This window comes from Pseudoliparis swirei, chromosome 15 (genome assembly GCF_029220125.1).
Source record: "Pseudoliparis swirei isolate HS2019 ecotype Mariana Trench chromosome 15, NWPU_hadal_v1, whole genome shotgun sequence".
Taxonomy (NCBI): domain Eukaryota; kingdom Metazoa; phylum Chordata; class Actinopteri; order Perciformes; family Liparidae; genus Pseudoliparis; species Pseudoliparis swirei.
This window is the reverse complement of record NC_079402.1, coordinates 4,744,642-4,768,249: the sequence shown is the minus strand read 5'-3', so window position 1 is coordinate 4,768,249 and position 23,608 is coordinate 4,744,642. Positions and strand designations below refer to the sequence as shown.

Here is a 23,608-nt window from a genome sequence, read left to right as displayed (position 1 = left end):
GCATACATGCGCACACACATACACACACAAAACCACACACACGCAAACACACAAACCCACACATATACACAAAAACATACACACGCACACACACGCTCATACATGCGCACTCATGCGCGCACACACATTCACGCACACAACCCCACACACAAACACACACACGCACGCAAACACATCTGCACATAAACATACACGCACGCTTACACACAAACACACACACGGCCAAAGAATGACGGCTAGAAGTTGATTATCTTTGCAGATTGTTTTGCTCCTGCAGGTTTAAGTTGTTTCTGGATGTATTTACACACTTCTGTTTTTGTGGTTTTAAAAATTATATTCGTTGATACATTTTTTCTATTGTTTCATTATTATGTTTCATTCTAAATATTTTCCCCAAGCTCAGACTACAATATTCTCTTTATCGCTCTACTGAAAACTACATACATTTGGCAACTAATTTACTATTAACTAGAACGGGCACTTGGTAGAGTGCATACCTTCGCATATCACAAGATTGGGCATTGAATTCTGAACATTTTGGCATTAGTTGCATGCCAATTGGATAAAAATTGACCGTGCTATGGTAAATAGAAGATTTTGAGCTTTTCATGACCTTCACCTTTGACCCGATTGATCCCAAAATCGAATCAAATGGTCCCCGGATAATAACCAATCATCCCACCAAATGTCATGCGATTCGGTTTAAACCTTTTTTTGTTATGCGAGTAACACGCATACAAATAAATAAATAAATACACGGCGATCAAAACATAACCTTCCGCATTTTCAATGCGAAGGTAATTAGTTAAATTATTAATGTGTAAGGGATGCTTTTAAGTGTGTACCAGCTGGAGTTTTTTAATTAAAAAATATCTTGAATGTAAATATTGAAATTTAATTTAAAAAATCACACTGTATCTCTTTTCAAAACAGAAGTGGGTTATTGGGCACTTTAAACTGGTCCTGGGTAAGCATTATTAAAAAGACTATGTTCCAGTCTAGCCTGCAGTATGCCTGCTACCAGAACAACGTCATGACTATAGTATCACTTTACTCAAGGTTTCGGATGATTATGTTCGACTGCTTTCTTCCAGCTTGTTCTGCTGGAGTTTCAGATGACACTGTAAATGCTCCGCCAAGTAGGTCACAAGCTCAACTTTGTTCACCGTTCCAAAGTGCACTTTTACGAAAGCAGCCGAGGCGTTGCGAGATAACCCAATTGATACGGAGGGGCGAAGTTGGATTTCTGTTTCTGACTGAATTTACGAGCATATGCTGGCACAAAGAAACGTAGCCACTTCAACTATGAATGCAGACATTTGGGACGTTATTATTGTTGGCGCGGGACTCTCTGGACTGAGCGCCGCTCATCTGCTCAGAAAAAGGAATGCCGAGTTGAAAATACTGATACTGGAAGGAAAAGGTTTGTACGAATTCAAAGCAATCAGTAACCCGAAATGAGGCGAATTTACTGGATTCTTGAGCTATTATATTGTGTCTAACTAAATCATCTCTGGTGTGCATTGCAGATCGGGTGGGAGGTCGCACAGTGTCCACTGAAATACCAGCAGCCAATGGTGTCGACAGCTGGGACTTTGGGGGGCAGTGGGTCGGAAGGTAAGGTTGATCCATAAAACTAGAGGAATAACGTCACATCGTCAGTGTAGAAGCCACCAAATGTAGCTTACGCAAGATTAAATCAGGGATTCAGGAGATATTGCGAGTATACAATTGGACAATTGTTAAATATTCCACCTCTTATGCTATCATAAAAAAGTGTTGAAGAACTTCATCCACATGATAACTGTAAGAAATGTACTTATTCATGGGCGGCCGGTTGGTGTTGTGGTTAGCATCGCCGACTGAACGCAAGCTAACATCGACTGCATCCGTGTGTATGGGAAGGTAAAGATGGCGGTCACTTGCCGATAATATTCCAAATCGGCCCCTCCTCCAATGCTTAAAAAAGTGTTATGGTGCGAAACAGAATAAAAATTTCGGCGGTGGTTATATCCACGTGTTTTTTCCGCGCTGCTGTCAGACATTTTGTTCGCTTCTGCTTGGATGCGTGTTCGTTATCCGGCAACCTGGTCGCTCCGTCTTTCAGTCAAACGTCAGAAACAGAACAAAGCTAAATAAATATAGAGGAGAAACGCAGGCAGAGCTCAAAGTCTCTGCAGACACAGGTGTTCTTTTTGTGAGAGTCTCAACGCTGTTTTCTAAATCCTACTCGTTGTTCCTTTTAGCATATTAATGTCACTCAAAGAAACAGAAAAGGTGCTGAAATCAGCCCATTATCCGAAACGTCTTTGAATAATAATACTTCTTTTTAAGGCTAAAAATATGTTTATTAATCAAAGAGAGATTCCAGGATGTTATGAATACAAAGATATTCCACGAATTGGGTTGCAGTGCTCAATGTTGTGCTTGTTGACTGGTACTGCAGTCCCAAGGCCTTTGATTGCAATGTCTATGCGGCATGTCTCCAAACTATTACCGTCATTATTTATCTGATACCCGTCTTCATTTATGCATCGATGTGCAGCATGTGTATGTCATTTTCTTTCTTTTCGGGAGCATTTATAGAATATTCTGTGACATTGAGAAATAGCTGTTGCCCTGGTAACAAGTAACGGAGATCCAGATCAAAAAGCACCACAGAGGATGTGAGCGATGTAGAAAATATCATGCCAGTTTTGTATCTTTTCAGTCCCCAACATACTATGAAGCTTGCTTCTGTAATGAGTAATGTTTTCAGAACCAAGTGGACCTCTGTCCTCCTGCTCTTCAGACCTTCAAACCTAAAGTCATGTCAACTTGCATGTTCTCATCGAATTGCTAAGTAGTGGACGACAACACACTCAAATAGAAAATGTGTGAAGTGTATTGTTCAAGAGCACTTCGATGGCTTCCATCTCTCATGTGCAACATGCTTTGGCATATTTTGTCCCCCCCCACCCCAGTTGTTGAAGGACTAGCTCAAGCAATGTTATATTCTCAAGCCCACTTAACTGAATAAATAAATGAATTGCTGATGATGCATCAGTTGAAAGTGTTGAGACCCTGCAGTAAATCCTCAAATCTTTTGTTGTTAATTCTGTACACATCTATTGCTTCTGTCCATTCTGGAGAGGGATCCTCCTCTGTTGCTATCCTGAAGGTTTCTTCCCTTTCTTCCATGTGAAAGTTTTTGTTGTTGTTGTTACTTTGGGAGTTGTTCCTGATCCAATGTGAGGATATCGTATGCGTACAGATTGGAAAGCCCTCCGAGGCAAATGTGTAATTTGTGCTTCTGGGCTATACAAAATAAACTGATCTAAAGCATTGTAAACACTAGAACGGGCACTCGGTAGAGCGCATACCTTCGCATATCACAAGATTGGGCATTGCATTATGAAAATGTTGGCATTAGTTTTGATTGATTGATTGATATATTTATTTGTCGTTTGCCAGAGTACAGGTACAAAAGCATCGAAATTACAAGAAAGGGTGGATGAAAGATTACAGCATAACATGAGGGAAGAAGGCGAGAAAAAACACCAACCCCCCGACTATGCCCCGAGAGGGGTACAGTGTGGGAGCAGGAAAAAAACACCTTAGCACATAAGCACATACATTTTAGACATGACTTGCAATGAGTAGGAAGGGGGGAGGGGAGGTAATCCAACAACTGGGTGATCTAAGCCCATCCATTGGGGGCAGAAGGTAACCAGCACCGACAAGCAGCCAGCCGGTCCGGCGCCAACATAGCAGCGCCAGCCACAGCCCCGTCCGGTCCCACTGGGGGTAAAAAGCAGGCGAAGGCGTGGGATGGGGGGAGGGGGGTAGTGAATGCAATCAGTATTATTGAAAGTTCGTGTGTGCGTGTTCTGGTATGTCGTCCTCCCCCAGGCCACAACAGACAGAGTTCTCAGTCCGCAAGATGGTCGTTGCCATGGAGATAGCCTTGAAAGGTCCTGGAGAAAACAACCACAGGTGTCTGTGGATAGGGGGAAGGGAATGAGAGAGGTTCTCACTTCAGCGATCTTCAGGGGAGTTGTTGTTCCAGTAACGGCCTTGGCCAAGGCACCGTTCTGGTTGAGGGAGCCGAAAGCAGATAAGATTGGGATTGTTTGGTCTGCCAGCAGCTACATCCAATTTGCGCACCTGCTATTCCACCACTTTCCTCCCATTTTTCAAATCGATCCAATTTCGTCGGGCAGCCTTAGGGGGCTTTTAACGGCTGTCACCGTTTCCTTAATTTTCCGATAAACCAGGGCAACGCCAAATCCAAACAGCAGAAATCCTGTAATCATAGTTCCGAATAGGTAGATGTCATCTACGTCCTCCACGGAAAGGCTGCTAGGCACACGACACGTCCATCGTGTAACCAGCTGCAACGTCCCGGCAGGACGGGCAGGTTCCCCCAAACCCAAGCTTCTCGAGAAGACGGTGTCAATTGCGTTGAGAGACCAGTTGATCAGATGATCAGTTGATCGGTCCATGGTTTTTAGTTCGAAGAGCGATGAGGAGAGAGTCTCTCAAGTATAAAACAAGACAAGACATGACGAGAGAAGCCAAGCAGGGAAGGGAAGGTCATGGGGAGGAGAGGGAGAGAAAATGCGACCGCCTCCGAAGAGAGCCAAAGAAGAATTGCATGCCAATTGCATGCCAATTGCATGCCAATTGGATAAAAATTGACCGTGCTATAGTACAAAAATAATTTTGACCTATCCATGACCTTGACCTTGACCTTTGACCCGATTGATCCCAAAATCTAATCAAATGGTTCCCGGTTTATAACCAATCATCCCACCAAATTTCATGCGATTCAAGAATATGTTACCTTTTCATGAACTTGACCTTGACCTTTGACCCGATCGATCCCAAAATCTAATCAAATGGTCCCCGGATAATAACCAATCATCCCACCAAATTGCATGCGATTCAGTTTAAAACTTTTTTTGTTATGCGAATAACACGCATACAAATAAATAAATAAATAAATACACGGCGATCAAAACATCACCTTCCGCATTTTCAATGCGAAGGTAACTAGAACGGGCACTCGGTAGAGCACATACCTTCGCATATCACAAGATTGGGCATTGAATTATGAACATTTTGGCATTAGTTGCATGCCAATTGGATATAAATTGACCGTGCTATGGTAAAAAGAAGATTTTGACCTTTTCATGACCTTGACCTTTGACCCGATCGATCCCAAAGTCTAATCAAATGGTCCCCGGATAATAACCAATCATCCCACCAAATTTCATGCGATTCGGTTTCAACTTTTTTTGTTATGCGAATAACACGCATACAAATAAATAAATAAATAAATAAATAAATACACGGCAATCAAAACATTACCTTCCGCATTTTCAATGCGAAGGTAATAAACATATATAAAAAAGGAGCTTCTTTTCCTTTTCAGCACCCAAACACACATCTTGGAGCTCATGAAGGAGCTGGGCTTCGAGACGTACCCGCAATACAATATTGGCAAGAAGGTTCAACACTTGGGAGGGCCAGGTGGCAAAGTTCGCACCTACAGCACCAATATCCCTGCTCTATCCCCAGTGGTGCTAATGGACCTCACCCAGCTCCTGTGGAAGGTGAGGCAGCAGACTCACACAGCAATAGTCTGTATTTATGTTCAATCATTGCTGTCCTCCCAAATGCTTACAAATCACATGGATCAGCCAAATAACCACAACTCCTAGTGGAATGATTTAATTCATGTATTGTTGCATGCGTACCAATCATAAGATGATAAACAGCATATCAGCAGATGTACAGTATTTCTTTTGGGGCCAGCTTGTATAATAATACATTTCTATAAACCGCTTTATTGAAAAATACCCTGCCCTTGCTGGCCATTAATAAGCATAAATGGTTGTGTTAATGGTATTTTACAGTGAAAAATGAACAAGCATAATTAATCACACACTAAAATACCCACAACGTGTGCGTGGAACGTCGTTGTAACTGTACTTTGGACTCAGATTGACAGACTGTGTGCCACAGTCTGCGTCCAGGATCCTTGGAGGACTCCCAACGCTGTTGAACTGGACAGCATGACCCTGCACTCGTACATTACGCAACATGCTTGGACTGCAGGTAATGTTTATGTCAGGGATGTCGTAGTCAGAGCGAGAGAGAGAGGACCCAAATGCAGACAACTCTTACAAATGAATGTTTAATTATTTACTTCGAGGAAACACACACAACTACGACAACAACACAAACTAAACGGTGCGACACCACACTGGGGAATGATCCGAACAGGGTTTAAATACACAGGGAGGTGGAGGTGATTGGACACTGGGGAACGAGACACAGGTGGACACAATGAGGGCGGGGCTAGTAATCACACAGAAGGAAACAATCAAACAAGACAGAAACTCCGGATCATGACATGTTTAGGAGTTAGCGGCAGCTACATTGCGCTCTCTATTTTCTTCAATCGTTGACCAACGTTGGTTATTCTTGATCATGTGAATAAATGACATTTCATCCTACTTTTACGGAAGGATTATGAGTCTACAGCCATCTTTCTGAGGCTGTGATGTAGGAAAAAAAGATGAAAATGAATAATAGTTATGGGCCAACGTAAGTCTCTGATCCTTAAGGTTATTTAAGATTGAAACAGAAGCAAACAACTATTTGATATGTAAAATGATGGTTGAGTAATGTGTGCCTAAACAGGTAGTTTATTTAGTAGCAGCGGACATGCTGGTCACCATCTTAGCTTAGCGTAGCTAGTAGCATGCTAGTATTTGCTAGCATGCTACTACACTGTGATGTGTTTTTTCTTATCTTTATTCAACGGCATAGTTATTCAATGTGTAGAGCATGACTTATTGATTGTTGAAAACCTTGTTCTAGCACTGCAATTTGCCCTCGCTTGCACTTAGATTAGCTTCCACTCCAACGTTACGCTAGCAGGCAGACATATTGATGCTAGCACAGACTCCCTCCAGCGTCAGCCCTTCTCCTCACACTCGAGCTGCTTCTGTGTGCTCGTGAAACATCTGCTCTCAGATTTCCCATCTGCTCTCGGATTTCTCCTCTGCTCTGTTATGTTGCGCAATAACCATGTCAAAATTCTCCGACCAATATAATGCGCAGGTGTCGTGTTGACCAATGGCAGTTATTATTTGACCTGGCCCTCTGAGGCTTTTTTATCACCTACTTCCCTGGGTTTCCTTACAACTTATGAAATACAATGAAAGTTTACCATTGCCCCTACACCGGATAATATTGCTGAAGTTAACTTTTTCTATTTTGCTGTACACTGGAAAGGTTGTAGTTAATAATCTACGTCAGCTCGTTCTTCGACAGCTGCACATAGTGATAAATCCATTTCCTATCGAATGATAAAACTGAGGTATATGTATATTTGGCAGGGTTATTGTAAAAAAAAAAAAATGAAAAAGTAAGAGCAGAGAAGAAATCTAAGAGAAGATGCTTCACAAGCAGAGAGAAGCAGCCCGAGTAGAAGGAGAATGGAGCGCAGGAAATATGTGCAAGCAGTAATATATCAGAGTGCAAGCATAACGTTTGAGTAGAAATCCAAGCACTAGCGATTGTAGGGACACATAAAAAGCCCAATATAATCTGAAATGAATGTGTCAGGCTCTCAAAATGCAGATCATGCACACAAAAAGATTTAGGAATTAACTTATAAAACACAATGTACAGCTGAGGCTAATGACAATGTCATACTTTTTGCTGGTATTTAGTCATAAATTAAGTATGCCGTTAACATTGTCGTGGATTGAAAGACATTAGCGTTCATCTTCTGGAAATCTTGAAAGTCCGTACCCAAAAACAGTTTCATGATTCAATATTTGTGAAGGAATTTCAGTGTGGATTAGTTCCACCATTCTTGGAGTCACGCTTTTATCATTTATTTGTCAGTGCATAAAATATCTATTGCATAAATTGTTAATCATATACCTAGAGGAGTGGAGAGCACACCGGAGAGGAGAGCACACCCCCATCTCCATAGACGGAGAGGCGTGCAGGGTCTCAGCAGTGCAGTGTTCGTTCATCTCCTCGGGGACCACACCTCACACACACACCACCACCACTGTGGTGTGAAAACCAACAACGCCTGTATTTCCTCAGTAGGGGAGGAAATTCATTCAACATGGCCGCACATCCTCAGAACATTCTACACCAGTACCATCGGTGTTCTGACAGGACAGGTGCCTCAATGGCCACCTCTGCACTGCCCCGCCTGGAGAGGAGGGGCACTACAGAGGGTGGGGTCGGCACAGTACAGTAGTGTGAGGTGAGCTTCCTCCATCCTGGACATATACAAGCGAAGCAGCGTGGGCGGGCCCGGATGATGAAAGACAATAACCACCCCGCCACAAACTGTTCACCCTTTACCGGGTCAGGCAGGCGATACCGCAGTATCAAGTGTCAGACAACAGACTGAGGGAGAGCTACTTCTGTCAGGCCATGAGGATGCTGAACAAGGAGTGAGACCCTCCTTAACACTACACACCAGAACATATTCTGTGAATATCTATGGCCATGGTGTATATTTTATTACATTGTTTATATATATATATATATATATATAGTCTCAAAAAAAGTGTATATTTTATTACATTGTTTTATATATATATATTGCCATGATGTATATTCTATTACATTGTTTTATATATATATTGTTAATACTTTCTTCTTTTTTTTGTGTGGATATTGTATAGTTTATTCTCATTCTTATTCTTTTTTTAGTCTGCTACTGCTGGGTTTTTTTTGCACATAAGAATTTCACGAACCGATTATACTTGTATAAAAGGGGATGTGACAATAAAAACTTGAAACTTGAAACTTGAAACTAGATTCTTATTCCAAACCCACATAAAATGCAGTACCCTATGTATTGACTGACGTCATCAGTCAGTACATAGGGTACTGCTTGACGAGATATTTGGGAGATAAATTCAGAACCAACCATCCTCTCACATGCTCTCTTTGTTGTGCTTTATTGACTGACCAATGGTACAATGGTGGCTAATGGCAGGATAAATTGCACTGGTTAGCTCTGTAAAGGTTCACACTTTGGCACACTGATATGATCTATGAATGCATATAATTGCTGCATGTGTGAGAGCTACAGTATGTATTCATTCATCTGCCAGATCTAAAAGAGGAGATGGGTCTGTGTAGCAGATCCGTGTTTGGCGTGGAGCCATCGCAGATGTCCTTCCTATTCTTCCTCATGTACGCTGCAGCAGCCGGAGGGTTACTGCGACTGCTGGAATCCACTCCAGGTGCTGCGCAAGAGTTCAAGATAAAGGTAGACAGCTTATATCCTTCCACAGAAATCCATATTGTTGACTTGAATGCTTTTTTTTCTCCAACAACCAGAACACCTCCAATTGATTTATTCTCTCCTTTTAATACACAGTGAAAACACAGCCGTTCAAGTCCTGTCTAAACAGACACATTGCGTTTGTTTATCCCAGATGCTATTTTTTACTTTTGACATACAAATAAAAATTGCTACAATGCTTTTCTAGTTATAACATTGTGTATTAGCAAATCTTCTGCCCACATATTCATCTGAAGCGATTTTTCTTATTTTCGTCAATTTCAGCTATATTATTACAAGTTGCACAGTGAGCATGGCAGCACCTCTGATGCAGTAAAAGCAGCATCACGTGTAAGGAGCTTTGCCAGTTATTCTATTTATTCTAATACATTGAACATTTAAATTAAAGTCAGGACTCTGTGTATTCTTCACTCATGCTTCACATTCTAGCTATGCTTTTATTTTGTCCCATTTTTAGGATTTTTCACACAAAACTATTACACCCATTACAAAAAAAGCTTTTCACACGCATTAAAAACTATGATCTATTTTTTTATTATTATTTTGTACCATTGGAGGAAAATAGTTCCCACTGACTGTTTATTGCAAAAATAAATAAATAAATGGATGTTGCTGAAAAAGTAGCCTGATTTCCCAATTGCACCACAAAAAAAGAAAGCTGTATTGCATTGGGATGTCTGCAGAAGTCTCACTGAACCGAATTATCTGCATGGCTGGCTTAGACGCTACGAGCAGTTTGTGGTTTAATGATTTGGCTAAAGTCCTCTGCCCACCCACCTCTGGGCCATCAATGGATTTGACGTGTAGTTTCTGTCTCTCCGCAGGGAGGCACCCAACAACTTTCACAGTGTCTGGCAGAACGTGTCGGGTGGCAGAACGTCCGGCTGGGTTCTGCCGTGGCGGCCATATGGCAGGTAGAGTACAGGAACACCTCGCTCTGGGTTTGGTGAGACGCAACGCAGCGATAACAGCTTCCACGGTGGGGGGGAACGGGCACGGGCTGTTCGACCATGAAGGCACCGCGCGCCCTTTAGGTGTCGAGCTTTGCCTGGAAATATCGGCAGATTATTCCATCATGGAAAATCATTGGTAATTAGGGGCCCTGTATATTGTACTCACTAAATAATAAAACAATGAATCCAGTGCATTGTTCACGAGCACTTCGATGACTTCCATCTCTAAGCTAGCCGGTGGTTCAAGGACTAGATCAAGCTATTTTATATGCATTTGGTGACAGGCAGGTGCACAACTCTTGACATTTTAAGTCCATCGCAGGGCGAACACATTACCAGACAAACACACTCACATTCACTTTCATAGCTAACGAAAATGTTGGGTTTCCAGTTAGCCTTAGCTGAACTGGAGCACCCAGAGGAAAGGCAATAATTCCATGTACATACAAATAACCAAATACATATTTGAGTTTCCTTGGGACATTGAGGAAAGCTTATCCAATTATGGAAAGCTGAGACAACTTCAGTTTCTGCTTTGGAGAGGGTAAATGTTTTTACAGTTGTGCCAGACAATACTTTGCGGTTTTAATGCGGTGCATATAAAAAAATGATATATTTTTTAATAATGCTAACGTTACTCGGGAGCCGGTCAAGACGCACAGAAAAAAAAATGCAGTTAATGCATTTTCTAATATTCAGCATCCGAAAGTATATAGCTGTTTTACAATCTCAGAGGGCTTTCTGTGTTGCACAGTAATGTTGTGTGGTGGGTGAGTTTTAATCTTCACCACGGGAGCAAGCACACAAGAGCTCTGAGGTGATTCAAAACCCTGGGATATACATTAAATATTACATATACATCTTGCCATCTCAATTAGATCATTTGTGGAAAGTGCTACAATATCTTTTTCTCTTCTCAGTATGTACATTTATAAATACACCAAACACTATCGAATAGAATGAAATCATTTTGATTCATAGAACACCTGGTGAGGCCTCGTGTATAAATATATCCTGGAAAGCAACTTTTCCTTCACTGATCAGACATCATGATATGGCATTGTATGGCGTGTAATCAGTTTATCCAAGGCTCGCGTTTTATATATAGTTATTATAAAACAGCGACATTAATGGCACGCAGAAATGCAGAATCTGCCTCTGAAGATATAAAACATTTAGCCAATTAACAACATGTTAAATGCTTAAAATATGGGGTCGGCTATTGGAAAGAAGTGACATAAAAAGTAATGGGAGTTGAGTTTTATTCAGTTTGTGCACACCATATTTGAAACACTCTTTTCCATAATCAGTCAGCAGATCACACTTTAATGAGCTCCGTCACACGACGGTGTCACGTAACCAATACATCTGTTGTGGCTTGCTCATCAAAAAGGAGAGCTGTATTTCTTGTCCGTGTGTTCCCGACAGGATGCCGAGTGGGCCCGGGTGACGACCGCCACCGCCACCTTCCTGTGCAGAGCTGTGATCGTCACCTGCCCCCCTCATTTGGCAGGTCAGTGTGCGTCTCCCACCTCCGTCGACTCGCTAAATTGAATTCTCACCGATGCAGAAGGCAAAATATCCAAATGTGTCAAATTGCGCATCGGTGCCGATAAAGACTTTGATTTCCATGAATCATTTGTTGGCCCTGGGGGGGTGTGGCAGTCACGTCAGGTTAGAAGTAGAGTCGGTCTGAGGTCGGGGCTCCGGGCTGAAGGATTGCCTGGTTTGGGATTTTTTTTCGAGCAAAAGTTAATGCCAAATATTGAACTGGGGGGCTAACGCGACATTCGTATAATGGGATGCAGTGGGCAGTGGAAAAGTGACAAACACGTCACAACCGACCTCGGTGCAACGGAGCGAGGAGTAAATTATTCACGGGAGCCAGAGACTTGTAATTAACTCTGAATTCAAAACGTGTCATTTTGAAAATCTAACCGCAAGGTCTTTTTTAATTAACAGCATGCACTACGGAAATATGTCGCTCTATAAATGAGTCCTTTGGCCACGTCGCGACAGCGAGTTTGAGGAAAACATATCTCACATATCCAATCCACCGAGGAGAGTCTGATTTTAACACTTTTTTGGAGGGTAACATAGTCGTTGATGTAATGTTTGAGGTCTGGCTGGTGTTTGTCACTTTTTTAATTTATTCATTAATTGTTTATTTAAACCTTTATTTAACCAGGTGAATCCAATTGAGATTAAAAATCTCTTTTTCAAGGGTGACCTGGCCAAGACAGGCAGCAACATATGAAACACGTAGTTTAAAAATGATACAACCCAGAACAAGACAAGTTAAAAGAAACTAAAAGTTCAGAGACAGTGACATCACCGAGTTAATTTAAGAAACATTGCCATTTTTGGGAACATCCATTTCTTTCATTTTATAATTAAAAGCAGGACATGTACCCATACTAAGATGGGGGTCGTGCCGGTTGATGCTGAGGGCGGAGCCAAAGTTGTTACCGGGTTTTGAAGGCGGGCCAAAGCGGAATCTGAAGCTGCAGGCTTTACACTGGCCACGGATCTGTCACATGGCCATGGCCCATAGCCAGGATCCTTAATGAGACCGGATCGGGAGCGGCGTTTGAATTATGGATTGCTCGGGCTCGGATGCCACAGCGCCACGCTTTGGACTTAAATCAGCGTGGGAAGATTGACAGGGACTTCCAAAAGGCCAGCGAATGAGACGTCACCTCCCCCGCCCCTGAAAGGAACCGGTGATGAATGAAACGGAGGATGGCTGCTGGAAGCGGGACACGTTTTTGTTTTAATTCTCTCTGGAAGTGGGTAAACCCGAGCAGCCTTCCAGTTTGTGGGCGAGCGAAGGAGAGAGCGAGTGTGGAGACGGTTGAGGTGGACGTTGTTGTTCACGCTGTCCATAAGAGCTCAGATTTTGTTAAAGATCTTTCTGACATTCTTAATTCTTTCAGAAGTCACTTGCTTTTAAATCAATTCATGAGGTAGCTGGATGACTGAGCAAAGAGATTAATATTCTCCTGGGTCCAAGAGGTGCTTGGCATTAAAAGACACGCACTCACACACTGGATATGAGCCGGTCTTTCCCCCGATATATCACGTTTGTCCTATTCTTGGCTCTCCGGGATTTATCTCCCCATTCATCCATCCATCTTTGATAATGAGTTCCGTCAGTTTCTTTTTTTTCCCCTCTTTTTTTTATTTTTTATTGTTGTTACCACTTCTCTCACTCACCTCAATGATTTATGAACTGTTTGGTTTTCACTGCATATGAGATTGCTATGCAAGAAAAAAGAAGATGAGCTTGGAAATGGGAATTTTGATCCATGTGTTGTGTGTTGAATTCCAAAAATGGGATTGAAGCATTCATTTGTAAGTAAATAGGTTCCCGTATATTCGGAGCCTACATTGTATGAAAAACAATGCTAATTAGGCTTTCACAGCATGCAGTTGGAGTATAACGCAATTAGGCGTACCGCCTAACATTCAGCGGTAGTTACAGAGACAGCTTCGCAGTTACGGAAAATAACGTTTAGTTTCAATGTGTTTTTCTGTCTCTCTTCGTCAAGTGTGGATGTTCCTCGTCGAGCATGCTAACCATCTGGCCGCACATTTGTGTCTGTCTTAGCGCGCACCAGGATATTTGTTGTTAAGTGGGTGAAACCAAAGTTCTTGCCGTCACTTGCACAAAGTTATCGTACCTGACTAAAGGCGGAGAGTCGCCTCTGATGGTGAGTGAACTTGACAGGCAGCCAAGCAGCACTATAAACAGCCTATCTGGTGTCGCCATTTATCTTTTCACGGAGGAGTTAGCGGCTGCAATGACAGCGGGCTTTGAGCAACGTGAGGAAACTATTCCATCTGCCACTCACGGTTCGGTCAGGAGGCTTGTTTACAAATCGTAGAAAACATCGGTCGGCAGTGGATTTCCGGTCCGATTTGCCACCAAGTGACCGTGCGAGGCCGGGATTCTAGGGTCTCCGAATTCGCGGCAGCGTCGATGAAACCGATGGAGCCTCATGTCGGGATTAGACTTGAAGTCGGGAGCTGAAGTGATTGGGAAGATAATGAAAGAATAATTCAAATCTCGAGTCCCTTGGCCAAAGGAAAATTCATGACCCAATGATTTAAAGTTCAACAATATTTAATGGCTAAGATGATAGTCAATTAACATTCATGATCGTGGAGTTGGGATGAGAAAGGAGGCCAGTGACTGACTTCGTGAGCCAGGTAGTGTCTGTCCTCCCGAGTAGAACTCTAACCTCCAGAAAAAAGATACGGCTATTAGTCAACATGCAAATGTGTTCACACCTAAAGGTTAGTTCAATTGGCGAATTTAAACAATGCAGACGTTCTGTTTCGCTAAGCTAATTATTTTCAAGATGGCGGGGTCAAACGTCATACTTCCGGTCAAGGACAGGAAGTACCTTCAGGATAAAACTTATTTTCTTGCCTTCAAAATAAAAGTAACATCTTGGGTTTTCACCGGCATCCAATCCTCTCTCAACAATAAAAACTCATTCATTCTAATGCATCATGATCTATGATAGACGGATGGATCTATGATAGAAGAATAGATCTAAGATAGATGGATATATCTATGATAGACGGATGTATCTATGATAGACAGATAGATCTATGATAGACGGATAGATCTGATAGATGGATAGATCTATGATAGACGGATGAATCTATGATAGACAGATATGTCTATGATAGACAGATAGATATATGATAGACAGATAGATCTATGATAGATGGATAGATCTCAGATAGACGGATGGATCCATGATTGACGGATAGATCTATGATATGCGGATAGATCTGATAGACGTATGGATCTATTTATATTTAAAAAATGATAATGATAGACAGACAGCTCTATGATAGACGGATATATCTATGACAGACATATTGATCTATGATAGACTGATCGACCATTAAGTCATGCCCAGTTTCTCTCCGTCACATATCGTCGAATCAAGAGTTAAAAACCTCCAGAATTTAGTACATGTTTCTCAATTAGCAGCAATGAAAAAGAATGTAACAAACCTCTTTGGTAAATTAATAACAGTACACTCTGAAACACAATTGATGTGCTTGCGAGGGACTGCGTCTGTGGTGTGGTTAAATCATATTTCACTGACAGCATTAAAATAGTGTGTTCATGTATCCAATCCTTTTTACTAAGAAACTGAGAGTAAAAAAAAATAAAAATAAAGTTCAGGGCCAAAATTAAATGCTGGCCATTTATTCAGAAGAGATTAAAAGCCATCCAATATTAAACCACAGTTAAATGAATTCCTAAACTAATGAATATGATTTTTGGCCAACATTCATTTATGGGGGCCAACGGCAGAAAATGTGACGTAACTGTTGGAACTGCAGTGTGCGTCTGTCTGGATAGATGGGGGGAGGGTGTCGGCTGCTCCCACCGTGCTTTCAATTTCAATAAGTGTCAAGGGGCTGCGCACGTAATTCAATCAAAAGATCTGTGATGCAACGGGCCCACAGTTTCACGAATCCAACTAGAACATTTAGAATAAGTGGTTGGTGAATCGTGGCGCATATTCCTGATGGCTCCACAGATTGAATGAAGGACGTTGATTTTCTTTGTTATCCATCTGTGTTTATTGCCCCTCAATATGCTTACCTGCTCAGACTTATAGCAGAAGAGGTTCTTATGTCTTGGTTTTTTTCATGCAAAAAAATTCCGTGAAAGCCGTTTCTCTGATCACATGCCCATGAACTCAATCACAAGTACTTCACATGAAAAGGCAGTTACATCATAATCTGTGCACTGCTCTATTAGCTTCTGAGACAATCCAATTTAACAGAATAAGCAAGCCACAGATATGAACTAAACTTCAGCTCGAGATTGCTCCAGCCATTTTCATACCTTTTAAAGTTTCCTCGCACCACTCTTTATAAATTGCTATTTGGAAGCCGCATCTCTGAATCATCTTTCCTTCGATGCCACGTCTTGATTTGAGTGGCTTTTCGTGTTTTTGCTTTGCTCATCCCTCTAACTGTGCAAGACACTGAGAGTGCCTGTGCGCTATGGTAGAAGTTCAGAGTGAGAGAGAGAGAGAGAGTAATGGAAATGCTGAAGCCCCTTTGCTGTAGGCTGCCGAAGATGAAACGCACAGGTCAGTGACACGGGAAATTGAGAAAGCAAGGTCAACGATGTCCAGTAGGGGCATCCACAAATTGGAGTGAGGTTTTCTTTCAAAATGTCAACGTATTCTAAAAAGGGTAAAGCGAGAACAAGGCAGACAGAAGGACAATGACAAGACTGAAATGGAAACCACTCAGGGGGATGCGGCTTACGTAAAAGTGCAGAGTGCAAAGGGTCAACGAACCAGGAGTGTCACAGATTGCCCCCACGGAGCCATTAGACGTCCTTGAACCTGCAGCTGTTTTTGAAGATGACAGGTTGATGTGAAAAGCCGTCCAATGAGAGTACTTCAGTTCAGAGAATCGTGTCACTGAAACTTGCTCTACTCCTTTTTTGGACTTGCACAATTTGTCTATTGTGGTCACAATTATAGGGCCGAGATTGTTTGACGCAAATGGTTCAGGATACCGAGTGACGTCACAGAAATTGTTCATATGATTCTAAATAAAACTAGCTGTGTAAAAACAAAAGTGAATAAATAGGTCGTAGTTGAATAAAACATTTGTGTTGCTCTTCACAAATTAAAAGAGGCATGATTACGGCTAAAATGAATACCACGATTATTTTGAGCAGTAATAATTCATCAGGGTTATTTATTCATTTTCGGGGAAAAATATAATCGTGCAATAATATTTTCATTGCACTTTCACATTGAAATAAAAGAGAGCACTAACACCAACACAATTAAAACAGAGCAGTGCTGTCAATTTCATGCTGTCCTATAATCCTGCTAATTAGGACTTTTTTTGCATCAATAAGTCTGAAAATAAGGTCCTTCTCGAATTCCTTTTTTTTTTTGCCCGTGAAATACCAATTTATTGTTCGTCTGCTGTGGACTGCAGTCAGAATATTCAGAGGAGGTTTTACACAGGTGTGAAAACTGATGCCAAAACATCTCGATCATAACCCGGTGGCTGGATGTTAGGCACACTGTTTAAAAAAGGTAAATATAGCAATTGGCATGTAGGAAGCCGAAACACCTAATCCCGATTCAAGTTCAATTCATTGTGCAGCCCCTTCGCACACACGAGCAGCTAAAATGCCAACATGCTAACATTAAGCAGGTATAATGTTTACCATGTATGTTAGCATGTTAGCATCCTCACATTTGCTAATTCATATGTGTCTATTTCCCTAAAAGCCACATGTGTAGTAAACCTGCTGGTGACATGAGATGATATCCATATTTCAGTCTAGACCTGCGGTACTACTGAGAATTTTGGATATTTTTACTCATGTGTGCCTCCTTGTTGAATATTGGCGCACTTATAAAACCCCTGGACATTGAAGGTGAGGCAATTTGTCCGAGAGGAAATCCCCAGTATGGGCTGTGGCCCCTTTCAAATTAAAGTAAAAACTTCCTCCAAGTCTGGAAATTGCCGGCCGCCAACAAGAATGCACAACAATCGTCTTTATTTCGTCATTGATGTGTCTTTACAAGCAGTAGTCCGTTCCTATTTCATCAGCAAAGCACCTTTTGGGCACACAGCGTCAAATTACTGTGCACCTATTCATTGAGTTATATAAACTGTCACCCCAGTGAAACTGTGTATTCACGTCACCCCTTTTTAACTGCGATGCCGAGTTCCGTTGAACTTCCGCGAGAGTGTCACGGCCGATTAGTGCACGTTAGAGTGAACGGCGACGTTTAAAGATGAAGGTGCCAGAATATGTCTCATTTAACCCTCAATAATTTACCAAATAATGAGGCAGAACGCATTACCTGCGATCAACTTCGATGTCTTTGGTGTCAAAACAAGCCGCGTTATGGATATGATGCCACCCGACAGGTCTTTTGTCATTTGGACGGAGCGATGTCCTTTGAACATCTAAGTGACCATGTCAAATTAGTTTCGAGCCACTTATCATGTCAATGTTTTTCAATTTTACAGCTTTCGGGTCATCAATTTTGTTTAGCATTAAGAGCAATATTTTGAGGTTGCTGACAGGCTCTTGACAGTTTCTAAATGATGTTTCACATCTTCCAGTGGTTCATTCGTTAAAAGCCTGGCTTTTGGCCAGACGTCGCTTCACTTGCCAGGAAGTGCTCAGAAAGCGGCTAGCTGGGCGCCTCATCATGGTGCTCCTCCAACAGTACCGACTGAGTTCCTTGACTGCTCCCCATCAGTGAGATGGAGCTTTTTCTTTACAGATGTAAGTGCTGTGATTAGTACCCTGCAGCATAGCAACAGCCAGAGTTGTATTAGAACATGGGGGATTTTCTCGGCGAGGCCATTAATGCTAGTCAATGATTCAAGATAAAACCACGCTGGTCGATGGAGGGATCAGGGTGTGTCGTCTGTCTTCACTTATTTTTTTATTAACCGTCTCGAAAATGAAAGTCTCGATTTGTCCCACATGTTTTATATATTGTAAAGTACGCCAAGTGAGAACATTGTCGGTGGATTAAACGTAATTTTAAATAAGAGCGTATCGTTTTGGGATTCATGGTGTAATACTTTTGTTTTCCCCATAGCAAAGATCCACTACCAGCCAGCCCTGCCCAGCCAGAGAGAATTCCTCACCCAGAACATGCCTGTGGGCCACATGATAAAATTCATAATTACCTACCAGACGGTGAGTAATAGAAGATTAATCAGTCAGTCATTCTTTGTCGTCGAAACAGTTGATTGCAACTTGTACATGTTTTTCTTGCCCTAAGGGTTTATCATTAATTAACAGAACATAAAAAGCTGTTCTAACTCACACAGGCTTCACCCTGTACTGGACTCCATGGGCAATCCTCTACCCCAATCACAAGTACGCATAAACATAGCCGACCAATCAGGACATGCCTGCACAAATGCCCACTGACTGATCTGCTTAGCTATTACCCGTTATGTCATGTACACAATTTAAGTTTTTTTAAGACCACCTCCCAACTAAGTCTCAATGAATTGCTTGAAGGGTCATGGTGTTCCACGGCTGTACTCACACATAGACGTGTCGTTTCCACTCCATCTTTCGATGGCAAAAGGCACGCTGTCTACTTTGGGCTATCCTCTTCAGGCTTGGCTCCTGAGGAGGGTTGGTCTGTACGCACGGTTAGTGCAGGCCATCCAAGCGGCAAGAGCTTCTTGTCCTGTCCAGTTGGGTCTTCCCGCCACGAGGGTTTTGGCTACGGACCAGTCTTCAGGAGACAGTTCTTGGGAGGCCATGCCCGGTAATGCCTGCCTCTTCCCGACAGTGGGATCTACCAACGGGTCCCTTTGAGCACTCCTGTCTGAAAGTGTTGTCAGTTAAGACGGCTTTGATGCTCGCACTGACCTCGGCTCAGAGAATATGAGAACTTACCGACTTGTCAGTGCTCCCCAGTTGCTTGGTGCTTTGTGGTGACCGTAGGAGATCTTTACTTAGACCAATTACCTCCTCTGTTACCAAGCACTTCCTTTCGATTGAGGGTTATGCATCTGGGTTCTTTTTGTCTTCCGCTCCATGCGGTGGACAGGGATGCAAAGTTATCTGATCTTCCAGCTCCTGCATTGGCATGTTTTGTCGAACGTACGTTTGAAAGGTGGTGTGATTTCGACACCTTGTCCATTCATAAGGTTCTATGCATGCAAGAGTCCTCTCGAATGCTCATGTATGGGTTTGCAAATAATTCTATTATTTTTATCAGTAACATTTGTTGAAATTAGAGGAGCCACTTTGCAAATGTGGTTCAATGGGCCCCTGAATTAAATGATCCGGACACATGTTTTTACCTAATTCATGAAATAGAAAGCCGGAAGGAGTCAATTAGGTTATTTAGAGATTTCAACACTGTGAAAAATAATGTGCAGCGCATGACATTTTATTTCTTTAATATTTTCCATTTTTCACTCGACAAACATACCAACCAATTTACTAAATGTGTGTGCACATTTTTAGTAGATTAAATTGGTCGACAGTAATGAACATAATGTTGTTAGTTCTTACATCTGTGCCTTGGTGTGTTTGTTTATTTAATGCTCTCTTTCTCAGTTAGTAGTCTTATATATGACTGGAGTTATTTTAACAAAAGTTAACTATAATTATGGATTTGGCGAAGTCTAAAGCAGGCGCCTAAAATGACTGAACAGTAATTTCCCAATAAAATAGCATTGTGAATGAGTGTTAACATTCCTCTGAAATATCGCAGCAATCATGGAGGCAAATGCAGAGAATACACATGAAGTAGACTAAAAACAGCATCTGGGGATCAAAAAACAAAGAACTTAGTCTGCCCTTGCTTTGATCCGTAATTACCTTCGCATTGAAAATGCGGAAGGTTATGTTTTGATCGCCGTGTATTTTTTATTTATTTTATTTATTTATTTGTATGCGTGTTCCTCGCTTAACAAAACAAGTTTTAAACCGAATCGCATGAAATTTGGTGGCATGATTGGTTATTATCCGGGGACCATTTGATTAGATTTTGGGATCGATCGGGTCAAAGGTCAAGGTCATGAAAAGGTCAAAATCTTCTTGAATCGCATGAAATTTGGTGGGATGATTGGTTATTATCCGGGGACCATTTAATTAGATTTTGGGATCAATCGGGTCAAAGGTCAAAGTCAAGGTCATGGAAAGGTCAACATCTTCTTTTTACCATAGCATGGTTAATTTCTATCCAATTGGCATGCAACTAATGCCAACATGTTCATAATTCAATGCCCAATCTTGTGATATGCGAAGGTATGCGCTCTACCGAGTGCCCATTCTAGTTATCACATGTAATTATGCATAGTTGAAAACAAAAAGGCAACCAAGTTGGGGTTAAATGTAGCCTCTAATTATTATATAATTCACTACATTTACCCTACGCAAATTATTTTTAAGTGTGAATAGAATTCCCTTAATTAATATATATATATATATATATATAGATAGATAGAGAGAGAGAGAGCAAGATTTATTGCAGCTTACGTTCTATACATCGGCATAGAAACAGTTGCCAATAAAAGGACATCAAGAACCACCAGCAATGGCCCCTGAAGGTAGAGGAAGAGTGAGTTTGGTACTGGACATCTTACCTGAAACATTTTAAAGAGGAGGGGCTTTGATAGAAATTTTTAAAATGCTAAAACCCCTGACCACAGGAAGTCACTTTGATCGCAGATGGCAGCAGACACCCCGCTAGAATAAGATGTAATGTAAACAGAACGCCGAGCTGAGTGAGCAGTTCACTGGAACATTCTCGTCACCTCACTTGTGCAACGATGTTTTCATTTTTCAGCAAAAAAAAGTTTGCTGAGTCTGCATTTCTGCCTTAGCTCATCTTCACTACTCGGACACTCCGAGAAGCACCAGCTCGCCCCTCTTTGGATCCAAGTCTTTGGAGGCAGCGTCAGACTATAGGCTCTACCAGGCATCGACAATTTGACACACGCTTTTACAGGGCAGGGTAAAGATGGCAGCAACTTTTTCTTGTGTATAACACATAAATAAAAGACGACCTGAACGAGGTGCATCAATGTTGCAAGTATGACCTTTGAGGTAACCGAGGCAGCGGAGACCAGAACAGCGACGCGTGTCTTTGCAGAACCTTGATAAGCATGCCGTGCCTCTGCTTCTTATTAGACTGTCTCCTGGTCCAAAGTTGGATGAAGCTATGTCATCATACTTCGTGCTTGGTGATCATTCAAAACAAAAGCTCGTTGGTTTGGCCCTGAACAATTCATTTGACAGAAACAAGTGATTTAGAGGGCTTTTGCTACTCCAAATAATGTTTTTTTCATTGTCAGGTAAAACTATAATGCAAGAATGTTCTTCTTAAAGCAATACTTAGGAAAGTGACGGCACATTGCAATGTCAATACATTTACTTTGTTTGCTTGTTTTGGTAACTGTAAGTTGAATTGAATTTTTGTGTCTGTGCTAAATTGGAAGACCTACTCAGACAACTGGAATGTTAAACACATATCTTTAATGAGTATGTATCTTTATCTCAAATTACTGACTTATTAAAAAATCACAATTAGCCCATTCTCAATGAGAACATCTGCATGGATGAATAAATGAACAGATGCATAAGCAAGGACACACACACAGAATTTAAAAAAAGTGAAACAAATATTACTAATAACTGTAAGTTAGTCCCAAAATTTATATATGCATGAATAAGTAATGTCACTTTCTCACTCAACACACTCAGTAGTGTTTAAAAGCCTTTTTCACTTATTAGTACACGAGGTTGCCACATAGCATGTGCAAAAGAGACACATACTTATTATTTTATGAGACATTTTTATTAGATTTGAAGGTATCCCGCTATCCTAGGAAGTACCATAGAATTGTCTTGACATTTGAAGGTCAAATTATAAAATGTTCCAATATCAGCCATGCTGTAAAATATATATCATACAAAGTGGCTGTTCCTACATACAACATAACGTGTCAGTAGTTATCATTGTATTGTCATCTTGGCTCCTGGTATTCAGATCTCAAGATTATACTGTTTGTTTTATATTTAGTAGTTTATTACCACATAGTTATACTCCACTTTTTTTGTCAATGATATGTATTCTTCCAAAGAACAACCTGAACTTCTATTCATACCATGTGCTGGCTGAATACTTTATTCTGATTGGCTGCAGAGTGTCCCCGTTATAGGACTTCTTCTAAATAGTTACAATGATTTTTTTACCATTCTAAATGAATGCGCTACTGTATCTATAACGAGAAACCATGGCAACAGGGACACAGTCAAAGCCTCAGTTTACACTTTCTTTCCACGCGGTAACAAGCTAATTTCTAATTAAGAAAATGAGTGACTTCAATACATCATTTCATCGACTTATCCCTTTTAACACAAGCTGGAAGAAGTACACTACCCGACCTTATTTGGTATTCATTCATATTGCATTGAAAACTTATGATATGGTCCTGATTGTTCCAGATGTTAGCAAACTCCCAGGCGTTACTAGGTAAACTGAGTTATGGCTTGTGAAAAGATTTGACTATAAAATGCATTAAAATATCTTAAGGTCTCAATCATATTTCTTTGATTTTTACATAAGTGGGGTAATTCATAATGAGGAATAGTGTCTTCCCTGTCATCCATTCATTCCTTAAGATATTCAACTCGACAGGCAGTATCCCTGACATAACACAATGGTGCAGATGCTTTTTCACTATCTTTGATTCATAATCTCTGCAAAGCAATAATAAAAGCAAACAGTCTCAGAATGAAAGTATT

At 41.3% G+C, this 23,608-nt stretch overlaps 1 protein-coding gene across 1 annotated transcript in view; it reads left to right on the top strand.

Moving 5' to 3' along the window:
* Positions 1 to 1,237: 1,237 nt before the first annotated feature.
* si:ch211-127i16.2 (probable flavin-containing monoamine oxidase A) overlaps positions 1,238 to 23,608 on the top strand; it is a 40,824-nt gene continuing 18,453 nt past the window's right edge. The window contains exons 1-8 of the mRNA XM_056431789.1: positions 1,238 to 1,423; positions 1,530 to 1,617; positions 5,417 to 5,597; positions 5,988 to 6,102; positions 9,144 to 9,301; positions 10,162 to 10,251; positions 11,719 to 11,803; positions 18,927 to 19,027. Coding sequence (XP_056287764.1) covers positions 1,273 to 1,423; positions 1,530 to 1,617; positions 5,417 to 5,597; positions 5,988 to 6,102; positions 9,144 to 9,301; positions 10,162 to 10,251; positions 11,719 to 11,803; positions 18,927 to 19,027 — 969 coding nt within the window. The 5' untranslated portion in view covers positions 1,238 to 1,272. The remainder of the gene's footprint in view (positions 1,424 to 1,529; positions 1,618 to 5,416; positions 5,598 to 5,987; positions 6,103 to 9,143; positions 9,302 to 10,161; positions 10,252 to 11,718; positions 11,804 to 18,926; positions 19,028 to 23,608) is intronic.